The following is a 27,372-nucleotide window of genomic DNA, read 5'->3' as shown; positions in this document are numbered from 1 at the left end:
CAACTATTCTGAAATTTTCTATTTCTGACCGAGTAAATTAGTCCTATTTCTTTTAAGAGAAATACGCCGTTTTTCAAAATAACGCACATCAATGTGCGATAAATTCTGTATTGTTATTGTTATAAAAAATTATTGGAAACTTCATATAAAATGGGTAAATTTTAATACATTTCGGCAAAATCCAATAGTTCTGGGTAAGCTCTTAAATCATTGGATTTATAGAAAATAATTATGGTTAAATTTATCATTTAGGCATAATTTAGGTAAATTGAAATATTATTAAATTTGTCAATTAGCATTGTAGAATTATTGGTAATTTGGGAAATAATTGGCAATTTGGCAAATAATTGGTAATTTGGGGAATAATTTGTTATTCTGGAAATTATTGGTCATTCTTGAAACTAATGGTAATTCTTGAAACTAATGATAATTCTGGAAATTATTGGTAATTCTGGAAATTATTGGTAGCTCGGGAAATTATTGGTAACTCGGGAAGTTATTGGTAACTCGGGAAGTTATTGGTAACTCGGGAAGTTATTGGTAACTCGGGAAGTTATTGGTAACTCGGGAAGTTATTGGTAACTCGGGATATTATTGTTAACTCGTTAAATTATTGGTAACTCGGGAAATTATTGGTAACTAGGGAAATTATTGGGAACTCGGGGAATTATTGGTAACTCGCAAAATTATTGGTAATTCGGGAGATTATATGCCAATATGTCAAAACATGGTCAAAATCAGTTATGCCCCAAGGTAAAGTAGAACTAATTAAAAATATTTTAATTTAGTTTTTTTAATTACGTTTTTTGCCTTGAAGGCCTATCGCCCGAAGTACCGCATATTTTCCCCCAATAAAGGTTAGTTTTCTCCCCCACTTCTTGGTCTCTTTACTTGTTCGCGTTTTTACTCCTCACTCTCTAGACCATTGGTGGTTCTCGTGTTTTTGCTCTAGCTGTTTTAAAAATATTTTAACGTTTGGACTTTACTACAGCAAAAGAATAGGGTTAAAGTATCACCTATAGGAGGCGTAATATTGGTCTATATATTTACTAATTTGTTTAAAGAGTAGTAAGTTTATGTGTAGACCCCTGAAATAGCCAATCACTTTATCTTCTCCATCCCACAATTATCTCGGAAAATCGTTGCAAAAATTTAAAAGCTGATTTCTTTACTCGTCTATTTACAAAATATAATATACATTTTTCCGATACTTATTTTAACCAAATAATATATTATAATATAAACTTACCAAAATTATTATAATTGCCCAATGGTAAATGAACTTACACTATATAAATTGAATTTAGTGAAAATTAATAGACTGTAAACAAAATTATGTGAATTGCACAATATTATTGGAATTTTCTCAATATATTCAAATATACAAAATATTTCAATTTACCAATTTTATATAAATATACACAATATTATTTAAATTTGCCCACTATTATTTCAATTAACCAAATATTATTTTAATTAATTAATTTACTCAAAATTGTTCCAATGTAATCAAAATTATTTGAAGTTACTTAATATTATTAAAAACACCAAATATAGTTTGAATTTCTCCAATTTATATGAATGTCGACAATGTAATTTGAACTAATTTAATGTTATTTCAATTTACCCAAATTATACGAATACCTAAATTTATTCCTTTCCTAAATTAATATGAAATTAACCGTAATTATTTCAGTTAACCCAATGATATAAGAACTTATACAACATTATATGAATTTGCCGAAATATACCCATTTTAAATAAATTTGCCGAAATATACCCATTTTAAATAAATTTGCCGAAATATACCCATTTTAAATAAATTTTCCGAGAATTTTTCTAATAACAATCAAGAGATAATATTGTTATGCGCTATTTTGCATACGGCAGATTTCAAATTAATGGACAAATAATTTCGGAAGTTATCGCATTATGAGATATTGATATCTGCCATTTTTTAAAATGGCGTCATATTTCTATCACAGTGTAAGGGGCTTATTTATTCGGTCAGATAATGTAATGTAGAAAATTTCATGTAAATCGACAAATAATTTCGGCAGTTATCGCAGCATAAGGTATATTTATATCCACCATATTTACAAATGGCTTCGAATTATTATTGGAAAACCCATAGGTCTAATTAACTCTGGCAGATAATGAAACGTAGAAAATTTCTGATTAATCGACGAATATTTACGGAACTTATCGCACGATGAGTTTTATTGATATCTGCCATTTTCCAAAATGGTGTAGGATTTCTATAAAAATCTATAGTACGAATTCATTCGGGCAGATAATGTAATGTAGGAAATCTCAGGTTAATCGGATACAAATTACGTAACTTATTGCACCATGATTTATATTTGTATCCGCCATTTTATAAAATGGCGTCGTTTTTCTATCGAAATCTAAAAATCTGTTTACATCGTTCAGATAATGTAATGTAGAAATTTTAAGATTTATCGGCGAAAATATATGGCAGTTATCACGGCATATAAAATAAATATTTTCTATTATACCTAAAATTTCGACCTAGTTATTCAAATTAGCTCGAGTTCACCAAAAATGGTTTTTATTCCCCCCTATTTTTCAAAAGTAATCCAAAAATGTTAAATTTATTATTTTTATTTTTGATTTATTGAAGTTTTGCACTTAGTATTTGACATTTTCGCATGTTATTTTACGTAGACTTTTTCTCATTTTATGTTGCCAAAAACATTTTTGGGTGCCATGTCAAAACGGAAGCCCAGCGTAACTTTTCTCTTTAACGGGTTTCATGTTACATCTAGGTCTAACAATCCCCCAACTTTGAACCAAATCGGTGAGAACCACCTCGGGTCGTCTCCTCGTAAGTGTTAGTATTAAGTATATTATTTTGTGTATAAAGAGTTGTTTTATATAAAATTTCCGTTGAGAATCTTATTCATTGTCAGTCAACCCTCTTCCTTTCTTCTTTATTGCCCAACGAATCTCGGGCCCATAATTATAGTATATTGTGCGCCGAGATTCCCGAGCTGTAATAAATTATCAATAAGCATAAAAAAAACATTCTTGGTTCAATATAAAATGATAAAGTATTGGTTTTTGACCGCAACTGTAAAGTTATTGAGATAAAGCCCGATATACACCTAATCCTAATCTAATTCTGACTCATTTAAGTGCTTGCTCGTGCTATGAATAGTCTTTATTCGTAGTATAAATATTAAAGCGAATGTGTGAAAATTGTCATTATAAGTCATATCTAAGCCACACCTTAAAATTGCCGCCATGACAAATCACGACGCAAGCCACCACGTGACCACGAGCGGCTTATGATATTTGTTTGTACTATTTTCACATCGATATTAGTTGGATAATTTTTGCCTGTTCTCGGACTAAAGGTACACTCCTTTAACCCAATAACGAACTATTCGCTCTTTCCTTGGGCTGAGAATTTCGCTACACCATAAACTATTCGTCTTTTCCAGGATTTTAAGGGTATACTCTTTTTTCTGCTTCTGAAAAGGAGGTGTAAAGAGATTAAATCGGATTTTGTCGTCTGCTAGCCAGAATCTGTTAAAAACGCCACAGGAAATAGTGTTCGTACGGGGCAAAATAAAGTTGGGGTCGGAGTTGGGAAACTATTTGCATGTATTATGAAAATGCCCCAGTTTTAGGTAGATGGGAATTTCAAATGAAGGCTATAGAGTAATGGCAGTGCTACGACACACGACGTCATCCATGCTTTTTTCTATTCATAAAATATTCACGCCCACAATGGCGGCCATGGTCAAAGCTACAGAGTGCTATTTACTCTATAGGTTTTTATTCAAGATTCCAAATAACTAGTTAAAACTAAAATTAGAAAAGCGAGTACCACGTCAGTGACCGTGAGCGACTCATTTCGAAGGTCATTTGACTAATTCCATTATCACCCTCGAAAAAAGTGAAGGAACCTATATTTAATTTTTAGTGGAGTGCAACCGTAAAGTCGGGGATGAAAACATAGTCCGAGATAGTTAAACTCCCGTGTCTCTTTCTTAACAGCACCTGAATGCCAGCGTCTCTTGACAGCGCGAGGTCGCGTGTTTGAAAATTACCTCGGTACAAGAATACAACTTTAGAGATAGCGTTGTAGAAGGCTGACCGAGAAGAGTCCTCTTATAATTCGTCCATGATAAGAGCATCCTCGATTCAAACTGTATGTGTCTTGTATCCAAGACGGGAAATGGAGTTATTGAAACGTTGAAATTGGAAACAACCTTTCAGATAGTAAAGCAAAAACCTTGGTGTTCGTCTAGGCTTAAGTATGATAAGGGAGGATTTGTATTAAAACCAAATTATATATTTTATCTTACATCTGATACAGATAAAATAGCTTTTAGGAGAATTGTTTTCGGAATTTAAATCTCTTTTACGTAAAGGTACGACCGTAGATCATTAGACGCCACGTACAAGTTGACGACTAGGGTAAGTTGAGCGTTAATTCAGCCGTTTAAATAAAGGAAATGCAAACCAAGTTTGGCATTTTTAATATCATTAATTAGGTCCTCTTGAGGGGGTGATTATTATAAACGATTATATTTTAATAGCTAGATCGTAGTATTCACAATATGAGTCTTGACGTGAAAGCTACTGTTTTGTGGTCCTTGTAAAATGGTATAAACGCCTCGACGGGTTTTACGGCGAATTTTTGCGTCGAACAGAAACATTGTGCGAAGTTAATTTTCCACAAGCGATCCTAACGGCGCATCCTCAACTTTGGGACGTTTTTTCGCCCATAAAGAAAAATACATTATGACGGGCGCCAATGAAAACTAAAATTTAGGCCTAACCGGGATTTTTTGCGTCGACGCTCACCATTTACGTATAGAAAAATGAAAATGAAAAAAAAAACTGCATTTTTAAAGAGACTTGAGCATTGAATTGGGAATAATACTGCTAGAATTACAATTACGATTTCGGTTGCCATGGTTACGCGGGACCTATTCTTATAAGACTGTACGAAATTCATCTTTATAATTAGGCGGTAGTGCCATCTATATTTTGTAAAGTTATATGGCTGAAAATAAATAATTATTAGCTCACCGTAACTTGAGTTAAAAAGGATCGCGTTGACAAAATAAAATTATTTTTAAACAACTTTAAAGGTTTGTTTGTTACGAGAAATCATACATTTCAATTTCGGATCAGATTCGCGAAAAATTCAATTGCAATATAGTTGCCACCACTAGAGACAGATGCCGCCACGGTAGAACGATAAAGTTGATAAAAGTCTCCTTATGAAACGATTTAGTTGTACCTCTATTTATTCCCAACTCAATGGACTTGAGTGTGGATTGTTACGGCCAGCCTAATCTGGTAAGCGACCAACCGGAAATATTTCATTCGGCGATCAGGAGGAACCCGGGAACGTGCCTGTTTTAAGGATATGTCATTATCTGTTAGATATTTTCAATGAATAATAATAAAGTGATTTCGACCAAAATCCAATTTTCATTGCACACATTTTGTTAAATTGGATTTAATATCATGTCTCCGCAATTTCGGGTAGCAGCGGACTCGCGCAATGAAATTGGTTAATTTTTGAAGCACCAGTCCTAAAGATAGGCGGGAAATACAAACGGTTATGTGTGTACCTTTAAACAAGGAAATAAATATGATAAAATAATTCGAGTTATGTCTTTGCTTTTCCTTTGTACGAACGTATTCACTCTGTTACAAGGTTTTCTTTGTTCGCTTCGAAGGCATCACAAAATAAATAGCTGGGCGGCTTTTAGCAGTTACTTTTATGAAAAATGTTTTTCAGCCGTAAAATATCGTGAAATGTTTATTAATGAGACTATATCTTCACTGTACCGTTAAAACAGAGATTAGGAAGCCGTAAAAGTAGACACGCAGTTTCACTCGCAGCATTTAACCCCCAGGAGGCACCTCTATACAGTCTCGAGTGTACGGGTACCATCAACAGTGACAACACCCAAACATAATTGTGCCTTGGGCTTTACCAAGCGCTTTCGGTTTTTTTCCGTTCTTTTTAGATCTTGATTCCCGGAATTTCTTCCCACGTAATGAAGGCGATCCTTTGTTTTTAGATCTCGCTGTAAATAATGGACGACGAAAATAAATTTTCGTTCTTAAATTCGGTTTTCAAGATTTTGGAATATGTTTGGCACTTTATATTACGAGGATTTTACAGAGAGTCGAAACACAAATTACCACGAGTTTCGGACGAGATTCTACTTCAATCGGCTTCAAGTCTGGCACGGAAAATTGCACGTCGTCAGGTTAGTGTCTCTAGAATGCTAGAAGTTATTCACCGACGTTATGTCTAAGCATTGCTTAACTTCGTTGGTTTTATATAAATAATTTGCTCATAAGTTTATAATTACGCTTCACTTTACTGTGTCTGTATCAATTTTCCACTTTTCAAATATTTTCTGCGAGCAATTTTTAGGGTAACCTCACATTTTTATGAACCCCGAACTATGTCATTAGACCTCATAAGTGCTCAAAAGTAAGATAAAATTATAAGTCTAACAATTAGAAAAATTGCCATCGAACTGGTTTTCAGGGATATTGCGCAATCGAGGTTTAGTTCTCAGCACAGAGTCCCCTAGTGTTTAAAATACGAGAGACTTCCGCCAAATCCCGATGTCCGGTTTCCGCAAGATTCGCGAGCTGACTTATTGACTTTTTTAGGACCAGCTAAGGCATTAGTTAAACGTTATAGTATAAAAGATTATCCTTTCAAGTTAAAATGTAATAATTAAGAAATTAAAATTGTCTAAGAATCCTAAGAAGCCGTATTAACACAAATAATTTCCAGAGGCTTAATTGATCCATTATAAATACGGCATGTGTTGACATTTATAGGTTTGAATTTCCACAGACTTCACCGAGTCAAATTGTACAGTGGGTAGCTATATTTCACTCTTATTATAAAATACTTATACGTCACTCCACACATAACTATCGCTTATTATTGCTGCTAACTGGTAAACCTATGGATATAATTATAGACTTATGTCATGGTTGTTACATACGTTAGCACATGTGCATTTGAAACTACTAAAATCGTTGTCAAGTCCTATGGACAGAGTTTCCGCTTCTTATGTTTAGTATATAGGTAATAATAATAATAATAATAATTTTATTGGTTAGTAATCAATGTGAATATTCCAAGAAAATATGGGCGAAGTCATTGAATGACTTTTAAGCCTTAACACAGACATAATTCTTTAGTAAGGGAATTGTACACAATAAACTAAATATTAATACAAAAAGATTTTTTTCCCACGAGGGAACTTAATTCAACATTAATTTATAGACTACTAGCATAAATACTCCTTTGTAAGCGATACAAAATATACTTCTGGTTTTACGTAATCACTTAAACCAATCAAGAGTTACTATTTTCCCTTTGACTTGTGTTGCGAAATAGATTTAATTAATTGAATATTAAAATTGTGTTGTATTATAATTTTTTGTAAAATTGGAACCATCCTCGAAAATCGGGTATATATATATTTCACCACATTGCAACAGCCTAGCTATTGTCCACAATGCTATTTTTAGCGTCTTTTTAGAAAGGAATTGTAGGGACGGTTTCTGGGGCCGATTCAGTGGCGCCATAGTTTGAAGGTCGAGCATTGACAAGGTATTCGGGATTATTTCGGGGTTTTTTCCAAGAGCTCCCAGCGTGCCCAAAATCGGTGACGTCGGAGCTTCGGGGCTTCGAGGAAGGTATAACCTTTATGGTGAGAGAGTGTCACCCCCTTCTTTAAGGGAAAAGGGGGGTGAAGTTCAGTGAGAGAAAATCTGTATGTATTCATTCGCATTTCTGTGCTGTCGAAATAAACATTGTTTGAATTTTTGTCCGTTACTTCGTAGTCAATAATTTTTAACTTAAGCGACTTGGAGTCTAAGTTTTGGGCTGCGGATTTTTAAGGTCGCGAATTAACCTGACTATCGGTTCGCAACACTTTTTGGTGCCGAAACCCGGGAGGGAATTTAGATTTAGGATACTTTGCAAAGTATAAGTGTTAGTTGAATATAGTCGGGCGCGACAACGAACTTCCACAGAAGATGACGACGTTGCAGCGGTTGCAGGCAAAATGGAATTTAAACAAAGATCAAGCGGAAACATTTATCAACGAGCTTGAAACGGAGCTTGGAAAAGCAGAAATCGACTCTACGGTAATTCTCCAACTACGGAATCAATTGATACAGGTCGAGAAGAATTTAAAGAAAATTAACGACGACCTAGAAGAGGTAGACCTAGCGAACCTAGAGACAACGGTGGCACAATGGCTAAAAATGCAGAAGCGAATCATCGACGCTAGAAGCAAAGCGGAAAGTTACGAAGGTCGTTCGGGAGCGAACGGAAGAGGCGCGAACGGGCGTCCAGAAAACAACGAAAGAACGGTAAAGCTGCCAAAGCTAACAATCAACAAGTTTGACGGAACCGTCGCCAAGATTTTTGGTGCAGTTTCGATAACGCGATCAACAAAAATGAGTCCCTCAGCACGTCAGATAAGTTCAATTACTTGCACTCGTTTTTGGAGGGAAAGGCTCTCAGAGCCATTTCGGGCTTATCGAGATCGAACGGCAACTACGAAGCTTCGATAAAATTGCTTAAAGAAAGGTTTGGACGGACCGATCTTATCGTAAATGAGCATATGAACACTTTAATAAATTTAACCCCAGTCAGGAGAGCTACTGACTCAGTTAGTCTTAGGCGTCTCTACGACACAATCGAGGTTCAGATTAGGGGATTGGAATCGTTAGGAGTAGTGTCCGATACCTACGGGGGGCTACTTTTCCCAGTAATTATGAAATGTATACCTCAAGAAATAGCGCTAGAATTTAGCCGGCAAAGAGGGGAGGATGGTCCTTGGCAAGTCACTGAAATTGTAAAATTTCTTGGCAAAGAAGTGTCTAGCAGGGAAAGAACCTTGGCCCTCTGCAAACCGCAGGAAGCCGAAGTAAGGGAATTTAGGCCTTCAGAAAGGGAAGGGAACCGGGAGCGCAAATGGACGGCTAGCGGGGGGAATATCCCTTCGGCAGCGCCCTAACAGTTACGGCGAAAAATCGAAAGTATTGCGTATTTTGTAGTTTAAATAACCACGCGTCCGAAGAGTGTAAGCGTTACACCGGAGACGAAAGGAAAAGAATGGCTAGGAAAAAGGGCAGGTGTTTTATCTGTTTCGGGCTAGCCATATGGCTAGAAATTGTAGAAATAAAATTGGATGCAGTCAGTGCGAAGGTTATCATCATTTAGCTTTATGCGATCGACAAGATAATTTAGAAAGCGAAGACCAAACTAAGCTTAAAGAGAAAGAATCTAGCAAAGACGAGACGAATAACTCTATAAACCTAACGACGATCGCGGTCGAAGGAACGTGGATAGATAAGAAGGTATTACTACAAACCGCTGGGGTTAGCGTAACAAGTGTCGAACCAAGTAATTCCCAAGTGAAATTTGGTGTCCGTTGTCTCTTAGACAACGGTAGCCACCGAACTTATATCAGAGAAGATATAGCTAAAAAATTAGACCTACCCGTGGTGGGGAAAGAAACCTTGTCGATCCACAATTTCGGGAACACAGAAGGACAACGGGTTACGACAAATAAGGTTAGACTCGCTGTAGGAAATCTGAGAGAACAGGGAAAATTTACCATGATAGAAGCGTTGGTTAGGTCAGAATTGTGTAGCGCCGTGATATCGGTACCTGGGGAGGAGGCTGAGGCCCTTTTAAGGAAGGGGGGGATAGAATTGGCCGACAGAAATTTTGGAACGGATTTAGACGAGCGTATAGGCCTCCTAATAGGTAGTGACTACTACTGGACAGTGGTCAGCGAGAAAAAGGTTCGACGATTGGGGCCAGCTTTAGTAGCGGTTAAGACACTTTTTGGGTGGACCCTCCATGGTCAAACGTCGGTTGCACTTATGTCAGCAGTAAGAGATAGTGTATCTATGCACGTCGCAACCGTAGGGGAGGAATTAGCCAATGAACTTCGAGCATTTTGGGATTTAGAAACCTTGGGCGTGAAGGGTCACGAAATAAATTTAGATACGAGCAATGCCGAAACATTAAAACAGTTTGAAAAGTCGATTAGGATAGCAGATGGGAGGTATGAAGTAGCTCTCCCCTGGCGGGCAAATACAGAAATGCTCGCGGACAACCTAGCCGTAGCAACTAGACGAACCGAGAACTTATTCAAGCGATTTAGAGAAAATCCAGTCTTGTATGAACAGTACCGTGACGTCATGCAAGAACAAATCGAGCAAGGCATCGTAGAACGCGTAACGAACAATCCGGACCTGGGTAACCCAACGTACTATTTACCCCATCGAGATGTTATTAGAACCAACAGCGAAACAACGCGCCTCCGAATAGTATTTGACGCGTCTTCACACGCGTTCGGAAAGCAATCTCTAAATGATTGTTTGAAACCCGGACCGAACTTGAACCCGGACTTGCTAGATTTACTTGTGAAATTTCGGAAAAACGAAGTCGCTTTTATCGCGGACTTATAGAAAGCTCTCCTGCAAATATCGCTAAACCCGAACGATCGCGACGCGGTACGTTTTTTGTGGAACACTAAATCGACCGGAAATGATTTCGAAACTTTTCGGATAACACGCGTTCCTTTCGGGGCTACTTGTAGCCCATATCTGCTAAACGCTACCATCGAACACCATTTGAAGAAAAACGAAATGGAATTCCCGCGTACCTGCAAAATGATACGAGAACACAAGTACGTAGATGACTTATTGGGAGGCGGAAAAACGAAAGACGAAGCGCTAGAGCTGACCAAGGAAGCGAGAGAAGTCTTCGGCAGAGCCAATATGAACTTGAGGAAATTTCAAACGAACGTACCAGAATTACGAGAAGCCTGGGTGGAAAACAATGTTCCACAAGGAGAAAATAAACCAGTTGTCAAAGTTCTAGGACTGCAATGGGAAACGGAAACTGACAAGTTTTCAATCAACACAGAGTCGCTGCTAGAGAATTCGACTAAACGGGTGAGCACGAAAAGGTGTGTTTTACAAACTGTCGCTCAAATTTACGACCCCCTCGGACTGATTGCGCCGTTTACAATTATCGGGAAATTATTAATTCAAGAACTGTGGGAAGCGGGATGTTCGTGGGACGAACAAATACCTGAGAATTTATCCGCTAAATTCGAACTTTGGAGCGAGGAACTACAACGCGTAACCGAAATTAAAATTCCGCGTTTCTATTACCACGAGAGCTGTAACGAAAAAATCAAACATCGGGAATTAGTTTGTTTTTGTGACGCGAGCGAGAAAAGTTACGCGGCCGTTGTATACATTCGGTACGTGTCCGAAAGCGGAAAGATCGGGACTACGATAATCGCGTCAAAAACGCGAGTCGCACCGATAAAGAAAATTTGCTTACCGCGTTTAGAACTGATGGGTGCGCTACTGGGAGCCCGCCTAACTAGTCACGTAAAGAACAACGATTTCGTGGAAGAACTAGATCGGGTAAGATTGTTCACAGACTCTACCATAGCTCTCGGGTGGATTCGTCAATCCGCAAAGAACTTTAAACAGTTTGTAAGCAATCGCGTTAGCGAAATTCAGTCGTTGACTGAACCAGCAGACTGGAGCCATGTCAAGGGAGCCGACAACCCGGCCGACTACCCAACACGAGGATTTAAGATCGCAGAGCTGAAGCAGTCGAAAACCTGGTGGGAAGGCCCACGATGGCTTCGGCTGACGGAAGAAAGATGGCCAACATCGAAGGTCATGTACGCGCCAGCGAACAACAACGATCCGGAAGTTCGGAAAAATGAGGAAGCTAAAATCTTCCAAGGAAGCTGTACCGCGGAACCAGAGACGGTGCCAATAGTGAATTGGCAAAGGTATGGAAATTTTGAAAAATTATTGAGAATATTCGCGAGAATTTCCAGACTAGCTAAGAAAGCTAGCAAAAGCGGAAACCAAAAAATGAACTCTTCATTGACGGGAGAAGAATTATTAGAAGCGGAAGCCAAACTCGGCCGACTAGTACAAGCGGAAGTTTTCGCGAGTCATATATAGCGATAACGCACGCACATTCAAGAAAGCCGAGCGAGACTTGATGGAAATCTTCCAAACTATTAGAAGTCCAGAAGTGGAAAACTACCTCGCAAGTTTTCGCATCAAATGGAAATACATTGCGGAAAGAGCGGCTTGGTGGGGCGGATTTTGGGAAAGAATGGTCCGCTCCGTCAAGACCGCTCTCAAGAAAATCCTTGGGAAAGCGTCCCTGACCAACAGCAGATGGTAACTATCGTGGCCGAAATCGAAGCCACACTCAACTCAAGACCGCTAACATACGACTACGCGGACAAGGACGAGCCCGCGCCTTTAACCCCGGGACATTTCCTGACCGGGGGACGTCTTACCACATTACCATCTAGGACATTCAAAGAGCCTACGAATTTCCGGAGCTCGAGAGATGAGCTAATCAAGAAACTCAAGTACCACCAAACTTTATTGGATCGTTTTTGGAAGCGGTGGAGGCGGGATTACATTTTGCAGTTACCTTTCCGCGCACGAACGAAAACAAGTAACCGACGGAGCGCGTTTTAAAATCGGTGACGTCGCGCTTATAGAAGATAAGGTGCCACGTTTAATGTGGAAAACGGGTGTCATAGAAGAACTGTTCAAGGGACGCGACAGCATTGTCCGATCGTGTAATTTGCGGTTACCAAACCGAAACATTATAAAGAGACCGATACAACTGGTATATCCCCTAGAACTGGATTTAGACCACGAGGGAACTTAATTCAACATTAATTTATAGACTACTAGCATAAATACTCCTTTGTAAGCGATACAAAATATACTTCTGGTTTTACGTAATCACTTAAACCAATCAAGAGTTACTATTTTCCCTTTGACTTGTGTTGCGAAATAGATTTAATTAATTGAATATTAAAATTGTGTTGTATTATAATTTTTTGTAAAATTGGAACCATCCTCGAAAATCGGGTATATATATATATTTCACCACATTGCAACAGCCTAGCTATTGTCCACAATGCTATTTTTAGCGTCTTTTTAGAAAGGAATTGTAGGGACGGTTTCTGGGGCCGATTCAGAGGCGCCATAGTTTGAAGGTCGAGCATTGACAAGGTATTCGGGATTATTTCGGGGTTTTTTCCAAGAGCTCCCAGCGTGCCCAAAATCGGTGACGTCGGAGCTTTGGGGCTTCGAGGAAGGTATAACCTTTATGGTGAGAGAGTGTCACCCCCTTCTTTAAGGGAAAAGGGGGGTGAAGTTCAGTGAGAGAAAATCTGTATGTATTCATTCGAATTTCTGTGCTGTCGAAATAAACATTGTTTGAATTTTTGTCCGTTACTTCGTAGTCAATAATTTTTAACTTAAGTGACTTGGAGTCTAAGTTTTGGGCTGCGGATTTTTAAGGTCGCGAATTAACCTAACTATCGGTTCGCAACAACTTGGCCACGAGAAAAACAAATATGCTATATTTGATAATTTAAGGTTCCGGCATAAAACTATCCCCCTGATCTTTCATTCTTGACTCTGCGTAATGCGATGTTTCTGGGATTTCTCATTTGAGCTACCGAACAAAATTGCTTGTAATTCTTTAAAAAAAATCCCTGTACTACTACAAAATCCGAAAATAAAAGTTGGCTAATTTTGAATTATTGTTTGTCGAACTGGTTTTTAAAGACGAAGCGCGTGATCAAAGTCTTAAGAACGAAGCCCTTCCCATCTCTTAGGCTGACAAGAGACTACCTAAGGCCGTTCCATTTTCTGGTAGGATTAAATAAATTAACACTCTACTTTATTCATGAGAATGACATGTTGATACATTTTTTGTTACCCAACTTGGGTATTAAAAATTTAAAAAATCATGCATAAAAACTTGTTGAGGTTAACGGTAATAGTTAGTGTAGAGAGATGTTGGCTAAAATGGCATGAAGGGCTTTCCACCACCATCCAGTGGCGTAGCTAACGTGGGTGACACCCACGGTGGATATCATGGTGTGCTACTTACTAGTCTCTAGTTTGTGTAAGTTTTTATTTTTTTCACGGTCGGGTGTCACCCCCAAAACACGCCCAAACGGGTGGTACCCGGGGCGGACCGCCCACGCCGCCTCACCCTAGCTACGCCACTGCCACCATCCTACGCATTTAAACCCGGCCACTTGATTAAAGGTGGTGCACCACCTTAGGTCAAGTCCACTAATGAGTCTCTAATAATAATAATAATAATAATTAGCCAGGCTAATTCATGCGACTTTTAAAGCCATTAATTCAGGTGGCCGGGTAACAATGCGTAGGTGGGTGGTGGCAAGCCCTCCATGCAAGACCTATACAGTTTGAATCAATGATGCTCTTATTAAGTAGTTTTTATAAAATTGGAATTAAGTTGAATTTCATACATGGTAATTGGATCAAATAGGACACATTTTGAATTCAAAATCAAATTTCGATCTGCCTACAGCTCCCTACACTCACTATTACCGTTAACCTCAACAAGTTTTTTACATACTCATTCTCCCTAAGTATAAATAACATCATTATTGGTCATAAGCAGACCACTTAATGACGTGCAATTATAGCTATTCACGTGATGAGCAGCGGACATTTTATATTAGTCCGGGAGAAAAAAAGATTAAATCCAAAAGTTCGTTTAAAAAATGTCTACTCGTTGATTATTTCAAATCTTATCTTATAAAAAAGGGGAAAGTTTGGATATTCGTCGCTGTCTGGCTGATTATTTTATGGAGGTTCATTATTCGATTGCGTACGGCTAATGACATGGAGCATGTTATATCCGAAACTTACCAAAAATCTTTTAATTGTTTGTAAAAAAAAATTGCTCTTTACTTTATTTTTACTGTTCAAGCACCCATATTTTAAGAATTTTAATTTCATCATGAGTCTGTTATGGCTTTGTTCAACATAGTGTATGCTTTTTGCAGTGCCCAACATTTTCCGCGTTTTCTTCAGAGTAGCAATTAGTCCATAAGGTGGTACTAGACGACACTTTAAGAGTTTTCAAAATAGCGGCAAATTCATGATGGCGTCCACGTGATATCTTAAACGCTTAATATATCCGGTTCATGTTGTCGGAATTGGGTGTATACGTCAATTGAAACCTCGTTTAGTGCACTAAATTTAATTTTCATTTGAAGACACGCGCATTTTAAGTTGGCAATATCCATTTCCGGGTTAACATTTCCGGTTATTACTTAAACCACAGTTAGACATGACATTTCTGTGTAGTATTTAAGACAAAATGTTTTTAATTTAAGCTATAGAAATCGAGACAAAAGAAGCGGAACTAGATCTCATTAATAGGCGCGTAAATAAATCATCCTCACAGGAAATCGCCAAGAAGCAATATTTCCGAGAGCCAGGACCCGCAAGATATTGTTTATATAGTGCTTGTGAATGGAAACTTTTCATCTGTAAACAGAACGTCGTGTTTTGCTAAGCCTTAATATGTAAAAAAAAGCTACCTGGTTAAAAGGGAACGCTTGCTGCTGCCGTAAATGTTAAAATTTTCCATTATTATAACAAGCACTATATAAACAGTGACTTGCAGGTCCTGGCTCTCGGAAATATTACTTCTTGGCGATTTCCCTGGAGGATGATTTATTGAAGCTTCTATTATGCGAATTTTAATTAACAACAAGTGGGTTGAGAACTAAACAAAAATTACCAAATTTAATGGAAATTAATTATTTGAAGGAAAATCTTTTGAAATAAGATTTAATTTGACCGCTCAAAAAAGCCCAAAACGAGATTAGCACCAATTTCACCGCTGAAAAAAGAGCGGAAAAAATTATCGACTTAACATTTCAAGAAAGATCGAAAAGAGATGAGCATCAACGAAGCGATTTATTATCTATCTCTCCTTAAGATAGATAATGAATTAAGAAAATGTTCATTTGCAGTTTTAACAAAAATGGTTAGGAACTGTTTCATGGGTGGTTGAATTTCCAGTCTTAGCGAGCTCGACTAACTGCGATTTCGCCGATATCAACAATGTGCTATTTATATATTTATTTGACACGATTGTCGCGAATTATTTCAGATAACATCCGAGAACGTTTTGTTAGCGTTTATTCGGCGAATTGAAGAGGTTAATCCAATCATAAACGCCGTAGTCGATCAACGATTCCAGGAGGCTCTCGAAGAAGCCAGAGCGGTCGACCGTTACCTCGAAAATTGTCATTTATCGACGGACGAGATTTTGACAGATAAACCATTGATGGGAGTCCCTTTCACTACGAAAAACTCAATCGGAATTAAAGGTTATTTACAGAATAATCTGTCAGATACGTACAGTATTAACTCTGTTATTTTATCACGAATGTATTCATTTCAACCATGAATATCGAACGATATCATTACTCAATCTACCATCTGGGGCTAAGATGGGCGGTGCCTTTCCGCATTTTATGTAATAACACTTAAGTCAATCAGGAGACAGACGTTTAAAATTTACAAAATAAATTTCGCGCTAATCCTTGGAAATTCCTCTAGCCAAGTTTAAAAATCTTACCCATCAAAACCAGCGTATGACCAATGTCATTATAACGAAGTCCTTCCCATTCTAGTGATGGTGGCTAAACCAAAGAATATAAAGCCCCAGGAATGGAAGGATTGATATTATTGGCCGCGTGTTTTGGTTGCGCTAGAAACTTCTGGCAAAGCAAATCAGAGTAACCGGAAACGGTTAACGCAACCCGGTCTCTCTTTAAAAACGAGAGGCGCATAAGTTCCACTAGACGGAGCTACACCTTCCATTCCTGGGGCTATATATTCTTTGGTTAAACTACCTAATGCAGTTCGATATTCATGGTCTATTCCCTTCCCACGTACTCTTTTGCATTGGCGTCGGAAGTACTTTCGGGCAGGGGGGGGGGAGGCGCCAAAATAACGAAAAAGTAATATAAACCTCGTACCCTAGATTCGAAATCACTGCCTCGCGCGTAGTCAATAGCGTTAACCCACTTCCCGCTGCAACTCCGAAAAAACTAGCTCCGTAGTTACCATGGTAACCAACTATAATTAAGACCACGGCCAAAGTTGGCCGTGATACGACAATTTGCGACCGAAATGAATCTAGGTGGCGTAAAGGCGCTAGCTTTTCGGAGGTAGCGCCTATGACCTAGCGTCTGCTACTGTCCAATTAATAAGTCATAAGAACGATTGTTTTTAAATAAACTAATCAAAATATAACCAAACAATGTAAAAATTATATTAAAATGCAAGTATAATTATTTATGAAGTCACATTTACCAATAACGATGAGGAAAAACTAATAGCACCTATAGGTTACAATGGCGAACCAAAGGGGGCGTAGCGATAGTCTTCGGTCGCGAATACAAGGACCGATGGAGGCCGATTTTTCGAAGGTCACGTGCCGAAAATGGGCAAACGCTTCGTTACAAAAACTTCAATCAGAAAGCTCTCAGAATTCGAATCTAGGGTACAAAGTTCTATATTTTCTTTGATAATACCAACATTTAGAGAACTTGTGTTATTTTACATTTATTTCAAAAAATATAGAACATAGAAATAGCGTTAAAAGGTTTTCAAAGTTTCCTCTTCTATGCAATGACAATAATTGCGAATTGTAGCTGCGTTATCTATTATCCGGATCTTATTTTTCAAAAAGAAAATTATATTTAATTGTAGAGGAGGCCTGTTCTTTTGAATATGATACAACTGAAACTTAACACAATTTGGTTCGTTTAGGGTTAATTCAGGACTGCGCGTTGCAGTATGTCAAAGGTCGAATAGCGGAGAAGGACTGCGAAGCTATTCGTCTGATGAGAAAGGCCGGAGCTATTCCGCTTCTAGTGAGCAACATTCCAGAAATGTGCATGTGGATGGATTCGTCTAACACTATCTACGGAAGAACAAACAACCCTTACGATCTCACCAAGATTCCCGGAGGAAGTAGCGGTTGGTAGCAGAACCTTCTTATGACTGATTTTCACTAAGGCAAAAGAGTCACGACGCAAAAAAAAATCGTAAGGCCTAAGGTTTTATTTCCACTATAGCGCTCGTATAATGTATTTTTCTTTACGCGGCGTTACTCGCGCAAGTGCAAACTAAGCTTTATAAAATTTCTTTTTGCGTCGACACTCACCGTTGCAGAGTTTTTACTTACGTCGTTAGTGAAAACTAATATTTACCATAAGTTTATCCTTTACTCAAACGAAACCATGAATGTATTCATTTCAACCATAAATATCGAACGTATAAGTAATCCGCCCTCAGTCGATAAGATGGGAGGGGCTTCACTATAATGATGTTGGTGAATCGCCGTCGCTCAAAACATACTTGGATGGGAAACGTTTTGAAACTTGGTTAGTTTTAATAGGTGTTTTCATAAAATCCGGCTATGTTATTTTACCCCCGACAAAAATTGCCCCCTCAGTCTTGACTCTTTGATGAGAATTCAGTTCAGTACGTTCCAGTTATAAAACCATCGGCGCGACTCGAATGAATTTACGTCAACAAGCTAGCAAACATGTTTCCCGAAAAATCCATAAAAACTAAGACTACATAATCGTTACATGTCCCTTCCTAGAGTATACCACCTTCTAGGCAGTTCTTTGTTGGGGATTTCATGAAAACACCTATTGCCAAGTTGTTAGTTCGAAATTTGTAAAACTTTCAAATCTGTTCGATTGAACGAAAATATGTTAAAATATTAACACCCAATATTTGTAACTGATTTTGTAGTACTAAAGGTTTTAAGAATTATAAGTAACTAGCTTTAAAGGGAATATAACCTCATGTATTTGGTGTGGAACACCAACGTTTGCAGCTCTAGCCGCTCTTGCCTTTGGCTTTAAAAATATTTGGCGCCACTGTACAGGGAAATTTTAAAAATTGAAGGGGTCTTCCGTAAAGATTGCTTTGCAGGTTATATTCCCTTTAATACCCGGCTTCGCCCGGGGTCTTAGTTTTAATGAATTAGATCTGATTTGTCCGTAAGAAAGGTAAACGCTGTAGCAAAAACGGTAGCAAAAACGTAACACACGTAGCAAAAAGTCCTGAACTACTTAAAAATCCCAACTAAACATCCTCTTCTACGAAGTCCCTTTCTTTCACACTAACTCCGCTTCTACCAGGAATACATACCTCGAGCTAGGAATGGTTATCCTGCCGTATTCCCTATGGTAAGATCTCGGGGACCGTTTTCGGTGACGTGTACGATAAAAATTTATCTTTAGGAGTCTTAACTCCGCCCAACCTCCCGTTTTTACAACCGTAGTTTTGTTGTCAACTCTACACTCTTTTTCGCGGTATTTTCCTGGGTTCGTCCATGTTTGGTTTTCCCATTTCCAGTGGCGGCTTAAGAAGGCTGGGTCCCCGGGGCGGCGGCAGTGTTTTGTGACACCCCCAGGACCGTGCAGAAGTTTTCACGGGTCCGTCTTCTTCAAGTTTAATCGTTCTGATTTGCACCCCCCCCCCCTCGAGCTTCTCCGATGGCACCCCTGGCTACCCTGGTCACCGGGGGCGAACCGTCCCACCCCCTACGCCGCCACTGCCCCTTTCAGCGCCATCTTCCATTACGGGAGTCCAAAGAGTGGATGCTAGACTCCCCGCTAAGGGCAGAGGCAATGGCCGACGACCAGGAGGCATGTAAAAGGGGTAAAATAAATCACCATCCCCGCTCCCGCCCTCTCCACCTCGAACACCCGACAAAGAGGCGAAAGTCCAAAGTCGAGTAATATAAAATTGAATTAGATTAATAACCATAATAAAATTAAAATAGCACGACTGATAACCATGAAGTATCAGTCGTGTTATTTTAATTTTATTATAAATTTTTAACCATGGATACAAAATTCAATTTATATGACATTAATAACCATGTCAGGTATTTGGAATAAGGCGCGTTTAGTTAGAAATCAGGCCCTAAACATTAAAATTTCAAAGCTACATGTAACCGTTCTCGAGTTTTTAGGAACAGGACATACCAATAAATAAAAGGACAAACTTTTAAGACGTTTATAGTTATAGATGTTATTCGCCAGTTAAGAAATTACCTAAAACACGGAAAGGCACCACCCATCCTATCCCCGGCTGGTAGAAGGGAAAGTGATATAGTTCGATATTCGTCGTAGAAATGAATACATTCATGACGAAAGGTAATAGCCTACATGTTACATAAGTCTATAATATTATTCATAAGTTTGTCACTTTGGGGAATATTTTACTGAGAGCTAGTAACGGAGTGACGTCATAACTAGAAGAAAATATCCCCCTAGCGAGGCGCTATCAAAGGCTACGTGTGACGCGAAAGCAAGCGGACGCAAAACGGCGACGAAGCCCGTAATGCAGTCTGTCTTGTAAATAGCTCTCAGTAAAACTTTGGCACGTGCAGAATTGGAAGTGTCACACTTATGTAACAATATTATACACTTATAGTATTAACTTAACGCAGTCTTGCTAAAATTTAAACCTGAAAGCTCCAAAAATCCATGACTAACCAGCGAATTTTAACATCGAGTGACATTTTGCAGGAGGAGAAGGTGCACTAATTGGTTCGGCAGCGTCTGTCATTGGTGTTGGAACCGATATTGGAGGGAGTATCCGAATTCCATCGTACTGTTGCGGAATATTTGGCCATAAAACATCCAAAAGTAATTTAATTTGAAAGGAAAAAAATTGACGCATTGCCATTGTTGCGTTTGTTAGTTGAGATTGTGGCATTAGAAATGACACCTAATAACACTTATTGATAGATTAAAAAAATGCACATGATAAAAAAGTAGCTCAGCTCAGCTAGAGTTATTGTCGACGTTATCTAAACTGAATACATGATTAAGAGCTATAGTCAGTTGCAGGCTAAGAAAGACAAAATATATAGTACATTCGGCGCAAGGATACCTCAGACCAGTTCCGGCCAGTCGACCGCGCGTAATTTAAATTTGACCACTTTACGGTCAATTTCAAATTTCGTGAGTTTCATAATTTTTTCGCGCCATCTAGGAACCGAAATTGGATTTTTTTTTTAATTTCATGTTGTCATGAGTTTAATTACTGAATGCAGCTAAAGAAAATTCGATAATTGAAGCTCCAAATATTTTAAATAGCCCAAGAGGTTACTATAAAAAGCATGATAAAGGTTTATTGTTAACAAGTAAAGAGAAAAATATAATTTTAAACGTCTATAGCTCATTAAGACAATGTTACCCCCAAGAAAGCGTGGTAACTATTTTAAAAGAAACTGCCGATTTAACTGGTAAGACGTAGAAATAAATTTACAAAATTAAATAATTATACATACTATTTTAAATTTAAGAATGCTAGGAATGCCTTATCTTTTAAATTTGCTCGCCACCACAATTATGAAATTAAAAAATAAAGATTCCAATTTCGGTCTCTAGATGGCGCCAAAAGACGACAAAAAGAGCAAAATTCGAATTTGACCGTAAAATGGCCAAATTCAAATTTCGCGCCGTGGAATGACCGGAAACGGTCTGAGGAATCCTTGCGCCGATTGTACTATATATTTTGTCTTTCTTAGCCTGCAACTCACTATAGTGTTACTTAGTGTTCGTACGGCGTCCCCGACCCCGACCCTGAAAACCCCTGACATTTTTCTCCGACCCCGACCCCGGTACCAAAGATAAAAAATAAAGTCGGGGATGTTAATTTTCGGGAATGTATGTTTGAAGTTTGGAAACGAGCTTATTTATTTGGTAATTTTGGTTTGCTATAAACCTTCTTCCACGAAATTATTAGGTTCTTTTAATTATAAATAAGCCAGTATTATTTTTCGATTATGATCCAAACTAATTTTTTTCGGGGATAGCTTAACCCCGACCCCCACCCTGACCTATTTTTTTCGGGGTTAGCTTAACCCCGACCCCGACCCTGACCTATTTTTTTCGGGGATATCTTAACCCCGACCCCGACATATTTTTTTCCGGGGATAGCTTAACCCCGATCCCGACCCCTACATATTTTTTTCGGGGATAGCTTAACCCCGACCGCGACATATTTTTTCGGGGATAGCTTAACCCCGACCCCGACATATTTTTTCCGGGGATAGCTTAACCCCGACCCCGACATATTTTTTTCGGGGATAGCTTAACCCCGACCCCGACCCCGACATATTTTTTCCGGGGATAGCTTAGCTCCGACCCCGACCCTTACATATTTTTTCCGGGGATAGCGTAACCCCGACCCCGAAATATTTTTTCTTGGATAGCTTAACCCCGACAACCACAAATTTTTTTCGGGGATAGCTTAACTCCGACCCCGACCCTTACATATTTTTTCCGGGGATAGCTTAACCCCGACCCCGAAATATTTTTTCTTGGATAGCTTAACCCCGACAACGACAAATTTTTTTCGGGGATAGCTTAACCCCGACAACGACAAATGTTTTTCGGGTATAGCTTAACCCCGACCCCGACCCCGACATATTTTTTTCGGGGATAGCTTAACTCCGACCCCGACCCCGAAATATTTTTTCTTGGATAGCTTAACCCCGAACCCGACCCCGACATATTTTTTCCGGGGATAGCTTAACCCGAACCCGACCCCGACATATTTTTTCCGGGGATAGCTTAACCCCGACCCCGAAATATTTTTTCTTGGATAGCTTAACCCCGACCCCGACCCCGACATATTTTTTTCGGGGATAGCTTAACCCCGACCCCGACCCCAACATATTTTTTTCAGGGATAGCTTAACCCCGACCCCGACCCCGAAATATTTTTTCCGGGGATAGCTTAACTCCGACCCCGACCCCGAAATATTTTTTTCGTGGATAGCTTAACCCCCACCCCGAAATATTTTTTCGTGGATAGCTTAACCCCGACCCGAAATATTTTTTTCGTGGATAGCTTAACCCCGACCCCGAAATATTGTTTTCGTGGATAGCTTAACCCCGACCCCGAAATATTTTTTTCGTGGATAGCTTAACCCCGACCCCGAAATATTTTTTTCGTGGATAGCTTAACCCCGACTCCGAAATATTTTTTTCGTGGATAGTTTAACCCCGACCCCGAAATATTTTTTTCGTGGATAGCTTAACCCCGACCCCGAAATATTTTTTTCGTGGATAGCTTAACCCCGACCCCGAAATATTTTTTTCGTGGATAGCTTAACCCCGACCCCGAAATATTTTTTTCGTGGATAGCTTAACCCCGACCTAATCGTATACAGTGTTAGCACACGATTTTTCGATTTAGTTCATACTCCGTTTAAAGCTACCATTATTGGAAAACGTAGAATTAAAGGAGTATAATTTATTTATCGCAGAAATTGTATCTAACGAAGGCCATTTTCCGTCTTCTTACCTAACTGAGGTGGACAACTTCAAAGTGACCGGGCCTATGTGCCGCTACGCTGAAGACTTGCGAGTCACGCTTAAAATCCTCGCAGATAATAATTTGGAGAGACTTCAGCTAGACACGAAAGTGATTTCCGTTTCTGTAAAATATTAGACAGGTTAAGGCATCCCTCGAAAAAGTTGGAGTGTAGAAGTAGCTTTATTCCGTTCCCCCGTTCACGCTTTCACGCTTTCAAGAGGGTGCCTTAACCTGACTATTTTCCCCAAATGAAATGGTGCCTGCTGCTTATAAAAATATATTTTTTAAATTCATCCGTAATTTGAATTTAAAAGCCGTTTATGTGCACAGGGGTGTAGGAACCAGGGTAGTCAAGGGCCTTGAAAATTTAACTCGAAGGGAAATCCAACAATTTGCTCGGTTCAAAATGTAAAAATTAACCACTTACCAGATAATTGAACATTGGTAATTTGATATCTACGCTACATAAAGCTTAAATAAATATTAGTTTTGCTTAAAATTATACTGAAATTTTACTAAAACACTTTATTTTGGTGTTGCCAAAAATAAATGGATTTCCGTCCTGCTGGGGGCTCGTGGCCCGAGACTTCGGGTTTGTTGTGCCCTCCGACTTCTCAAATGTTCCTACGCAATTTTCCACACTCATCATTCCGTAATTTAATTTCAAATTACACAATCATTTTCTCTTTTTAGGTAGATATTCGGAAAATAAAGTTTTATTACGTATCGGAATTTTCCAGTGAAAACTTAATATCTAGCATAAGTGAGGAAATGGTTTCAGGCGTGAAACAGGTAAATTACTAGTAGCGATAGTAGTAAATGCGAACGGGGTTTCTAAGGATTGTTTCATAATTATTGCAAAAATATATCAATTCTACATAGGCTTAAAAATGAACTATTAAGAACACTTTGCTGCTGAATAAATCCACCTAAAGGGAGATTCGCAAATTTGCTGTAACGGGTGGGGCTAAACTATGTCGCTTATGGAATTAAGACACTCACCCGGAAAATAGACTTTCCAGAAAACAAAGTAAGAAACCCCATTCGTTCTCACATTAAAGATCTTATTAGTAGAGTACGAACCGTGGTTTAAAACTTTAAGGTGGTACAGCGAGATCAGGACCCGAAGAGCCAGGCCTAATTCTAAATTCCCTATACCTTCTTCGAATTGTTTTCTAATAAGCGAGTTTCAATAACCGCATCGCCATCTATCGGCTTTAAAATTAACTATTAGAATTGTACTTGTCACAACAGAGGGAAGCCTAAACTGACGTCATAGGTCACCAAGGTCACGCTGAGGTATGATGTAAAAGTACCATCCTCGTCTGTTTTTCGTCTAACTACGCGTGTGTCAGATATTCTTGAATCTTGATAATTAGCTCAATACCTTAACTAAAAATAGAGTCCCGGGTTACCATTATGGTACCAAGCCTACCAACTCAATCGTACGGCACTGGTTTTTCGTGGTCGTGAAGTACCACAGTGATTTCAGTCTCAAGTGACACGACGTCATCCATGCTTTTTCGCATAGAGAAAAAAAACCCGCACAAAATGACCGCCATAGCCAAAGCTACGAAGTGAAATTACTCTATAGTTTCCCGAGCTATAGTCTTCGGAAATAGAGCTGAAAAAATTCAGGATGCAATTTAGTCGGTTTTCTATCATGAAGTACGAAAAAGGAGGCACTCTCTGAAATTTTGGCTCCATTTTTCAATTGATTCTGCGTCACGCGTTCTGTGTACGCAGAATTTAACGTAACACAGCGCGAGCGAAAATATATCAGCTTTAAAACACGTACTTTCTATGAGAAATTGAAAATCATCAGCTTGCATCCCTTAGCTATTTATTTAAATTTTTTGTTAATTTAAGGAGTTTTAAATGCGGTATTCTCATTTCATTTTCTTTTCCCTTGAATAGGTTGTGAATCACTTGAATTCTATTTGCGAAATATCAGCCCAAGAAGTTTCATTTCCCGGGACTCAGTCCATTCACGATTCTATGTTGCTCCACAAACTTAACGAAGTCAGCAATTTCGACGTGTTTCAAGTTGCGAGCGGGATACCCAAGGAAAAATTCAGCTTTATTCTAGAATTTATAAAATGGGCTCTGAGGATGGCGAACCATCACACCCTTTACGTCTTGCTCTACTTGCTGTTCAGGAAATTGGCGGAGAGTTACACCACCGATCACTTTCGTATCAACAACGAACGTATCGAAAAACTCGATAGTTATTTAAAGGACATTTTAGAGGAAGATGGTGTTTTAATCTTTCCTCCGCAGCCGCAGCCGCACTATTACCACCAAGAAACGTTGTTTAAAGGCAAGGCGTCGTGTTACACTTCGGTATTTAATATATTGGGGTATCCTTCTACGCAGTGCCCCATAGGACTTAATTCCAAGAAGTTACCAATGGGAGTTCAAATAATTTCGTACATAAATAACGATCACCTTACGATAGCGGTCGCCGAAGAGTTACAGAAAGCTTTCGGGGGTTGGGTGTGCCCCTAAACGCTGATTTATCCTAATGATTATGTGTAATAGACAAACTAATAAAATTGATTAAGAACTACTTTATGGATGAATATGTTTACTATAGATTTAAGCACGAAATGAGTACCTCTTTACATAAAATCCAGTTGAGAATGCTGCCAAAACTTTGACAACGGCTCTGGCTTTATAAAGAAATACTGGTTATATTATCATAGGATGAAAAATTGGTGAATAAGTAGATAAGTCCATAATGAAAAGGGATAATAAAGCTAAACCCTAAACAAATTTGAAGAAATTTAAAAACTTACTAATAGCTCGTACCGATAGGTCTTCGAGCGGATGAAAACGCGAAACTCGGACCAAATAGATCTTCGAGTGAATAATTAAATAAAATAAAATAAAATAAAATAAAATAAAATAGCCAGAAAATCCAACGGTAGACCGGTTTCGTCCTATTTGGGACTCGTCAGTACCGTGCGGGAAATCTGGCTTGCGACTATAACACCGAATAGAGAAACTAAGCCTAAATATTAAAAATTTCAAAACGAGTTGCATAGCAACGGAAAGCCGAATAGGGGGAGAGTGGTGGAGATTATTATATACGTAATGTTAAGTTAAAAGGAACCACCTATGGACTGCATTGTACAGGATGAAAAATTGGTGAATAAGTAGATAAGTCCATAATGAAAAGGGATAATAAAGCTAAACCCTATTATCATAGACCGATGCAAGTTTGACAAGGGTTGAAAGGAGAATATACTTTTACAGAGGTAGAGACGTATTATTAAATAGCCGAAGTCTGTGGCCGCCGCAGGTTGAAACATAAAAATTTGAAATTATATAAAGTAGTTTTTTGTGTAATGTAATTAAAAATTTCGCCAACTAGTACAAGTAAAAGCATTATAGAATGACTGCTAGATAACCTTGATGGCGATAAATACCAGTGAAAACGCGTTTTTAATATAAAACTGCAAAATAACGAAACGAGTGCTTAAAATTGACAATTAGCCTTTTCAATTTACATAAAGCCACATAGTGACCAACGCGATAAGTTTATGAACTGTTCAAACGCGTTCCTCCGTCGAGGCTTCCAAAAACAAATTAGACAAACATATGGGCTGGGATTGAACTTAAAAGGTGTACTTCTTTCATTGTACCTCATTGTAACCATTGCCTTAAATGTATTTCTTTGTCGCCGATGCTAGCCCAATAAGCGTCCACGCTATTCTATTCTATTCATGAACTGTCGGATTTTCGTCTGCCTAGCACACGTAAATCCAGATGCTTATGAACTTCTCACTTTGTACGCTACGTGGCTCTATTTAAACTGAAAAGGCTAATTACGCGACGGCTCGCTTCGGGTAAAGTTTAGAAACGAACTTCCTAAGTGGGCTGAAAAGAAAATGTTAAAAGGGCTCAGATCAGAGAAAGAAATCATAAAAAAGTGAAGTACGTGGCTTCATGTAAACTAAAAGGGCGGATTTTACGATCCGATTCAATAATTTGTCATTATTTCGCGGATGTAAGTGTCAGCTTTCTTTATGAAATCGTTTTA

General features: G+C 38.6%; 1 protein-coding gene across 1 annotated transcript; it reads left to right on the top strand.

Moving 5' to 3' along the window:
- Positions 1-4,373: 4,373 nt before the first annotated feature.
- On the top strand, positions 4,374-25,896 carry LOC149942948 (fatty-acid amide hydrolase 2-like). The gene is made up of 8 exons (XM_090178735.1): positions 4,374-4,449; positions 6,075-6,266; positions 16,070-16,289; positions 17,740-17,949; positions 20,526-20,645; positions 23,278-23,435; positions 24,021-24,119; positions 25,245-25,896. Exons 2-8 carry the CDS (start codon positions 6,090-6,092, stop codon positions 25,833-25,835), a joined length of 1,575 nt encoding a protein of 524 aa, XP_090034861.1. The 5' UTR covers positions 4,374-4,449; positions 6,075-6,089; the 3' UTR covers positions 25,836-25,896.
- Positions 25,897-27,372: the final 1,476 nt, after the last annotated feature.

Source organism: Leiobunum rupestre, chromosome 6 (genome assembly GCF_980474605.1).
Source record: "Leiobunum rupestre chromosome 6, qqLeiRupe1.1.hap1, whole genome shotgun sequence".
NCBI classification, from domain to species: Eukaryota; Metazoa; Arthropoda; class Arachnida; order Opiliones; family Sclerosomatidae; genus Leiobunum; species Leiobunum rupestre.
The sequence above is the reverse complement of the archived record's forward strand: the minus strand, read 5'-3'. Positions and strand labels throughout refer to the sequence as shown.

Excerpts from the sequence above, each read along its gene's own strand:
- LOC149942948 (XM_090178735.1), top strand. The coding sequence starts at position 6,090 with ATGGACGACGAAAATAAATTTTCGTTCTTAAATTCGGTTTTCAAGATT. Across the intron at positions 6,267-16,069 it reads GGAAAATTGCACGTCGTCAG|ATAACATCCGAGAACGTTTT; the intron begins GTTAGTGTCTCT and ends GAATTATTTCAG. Across the intron at positions 16,290-17,739 it reads AAACTCAATCGGAATTAAAG|GGTTAATTCAGGACTGCGCG; the intron begins GTTATTTACAGA and ends TGGTTCGTTTAG.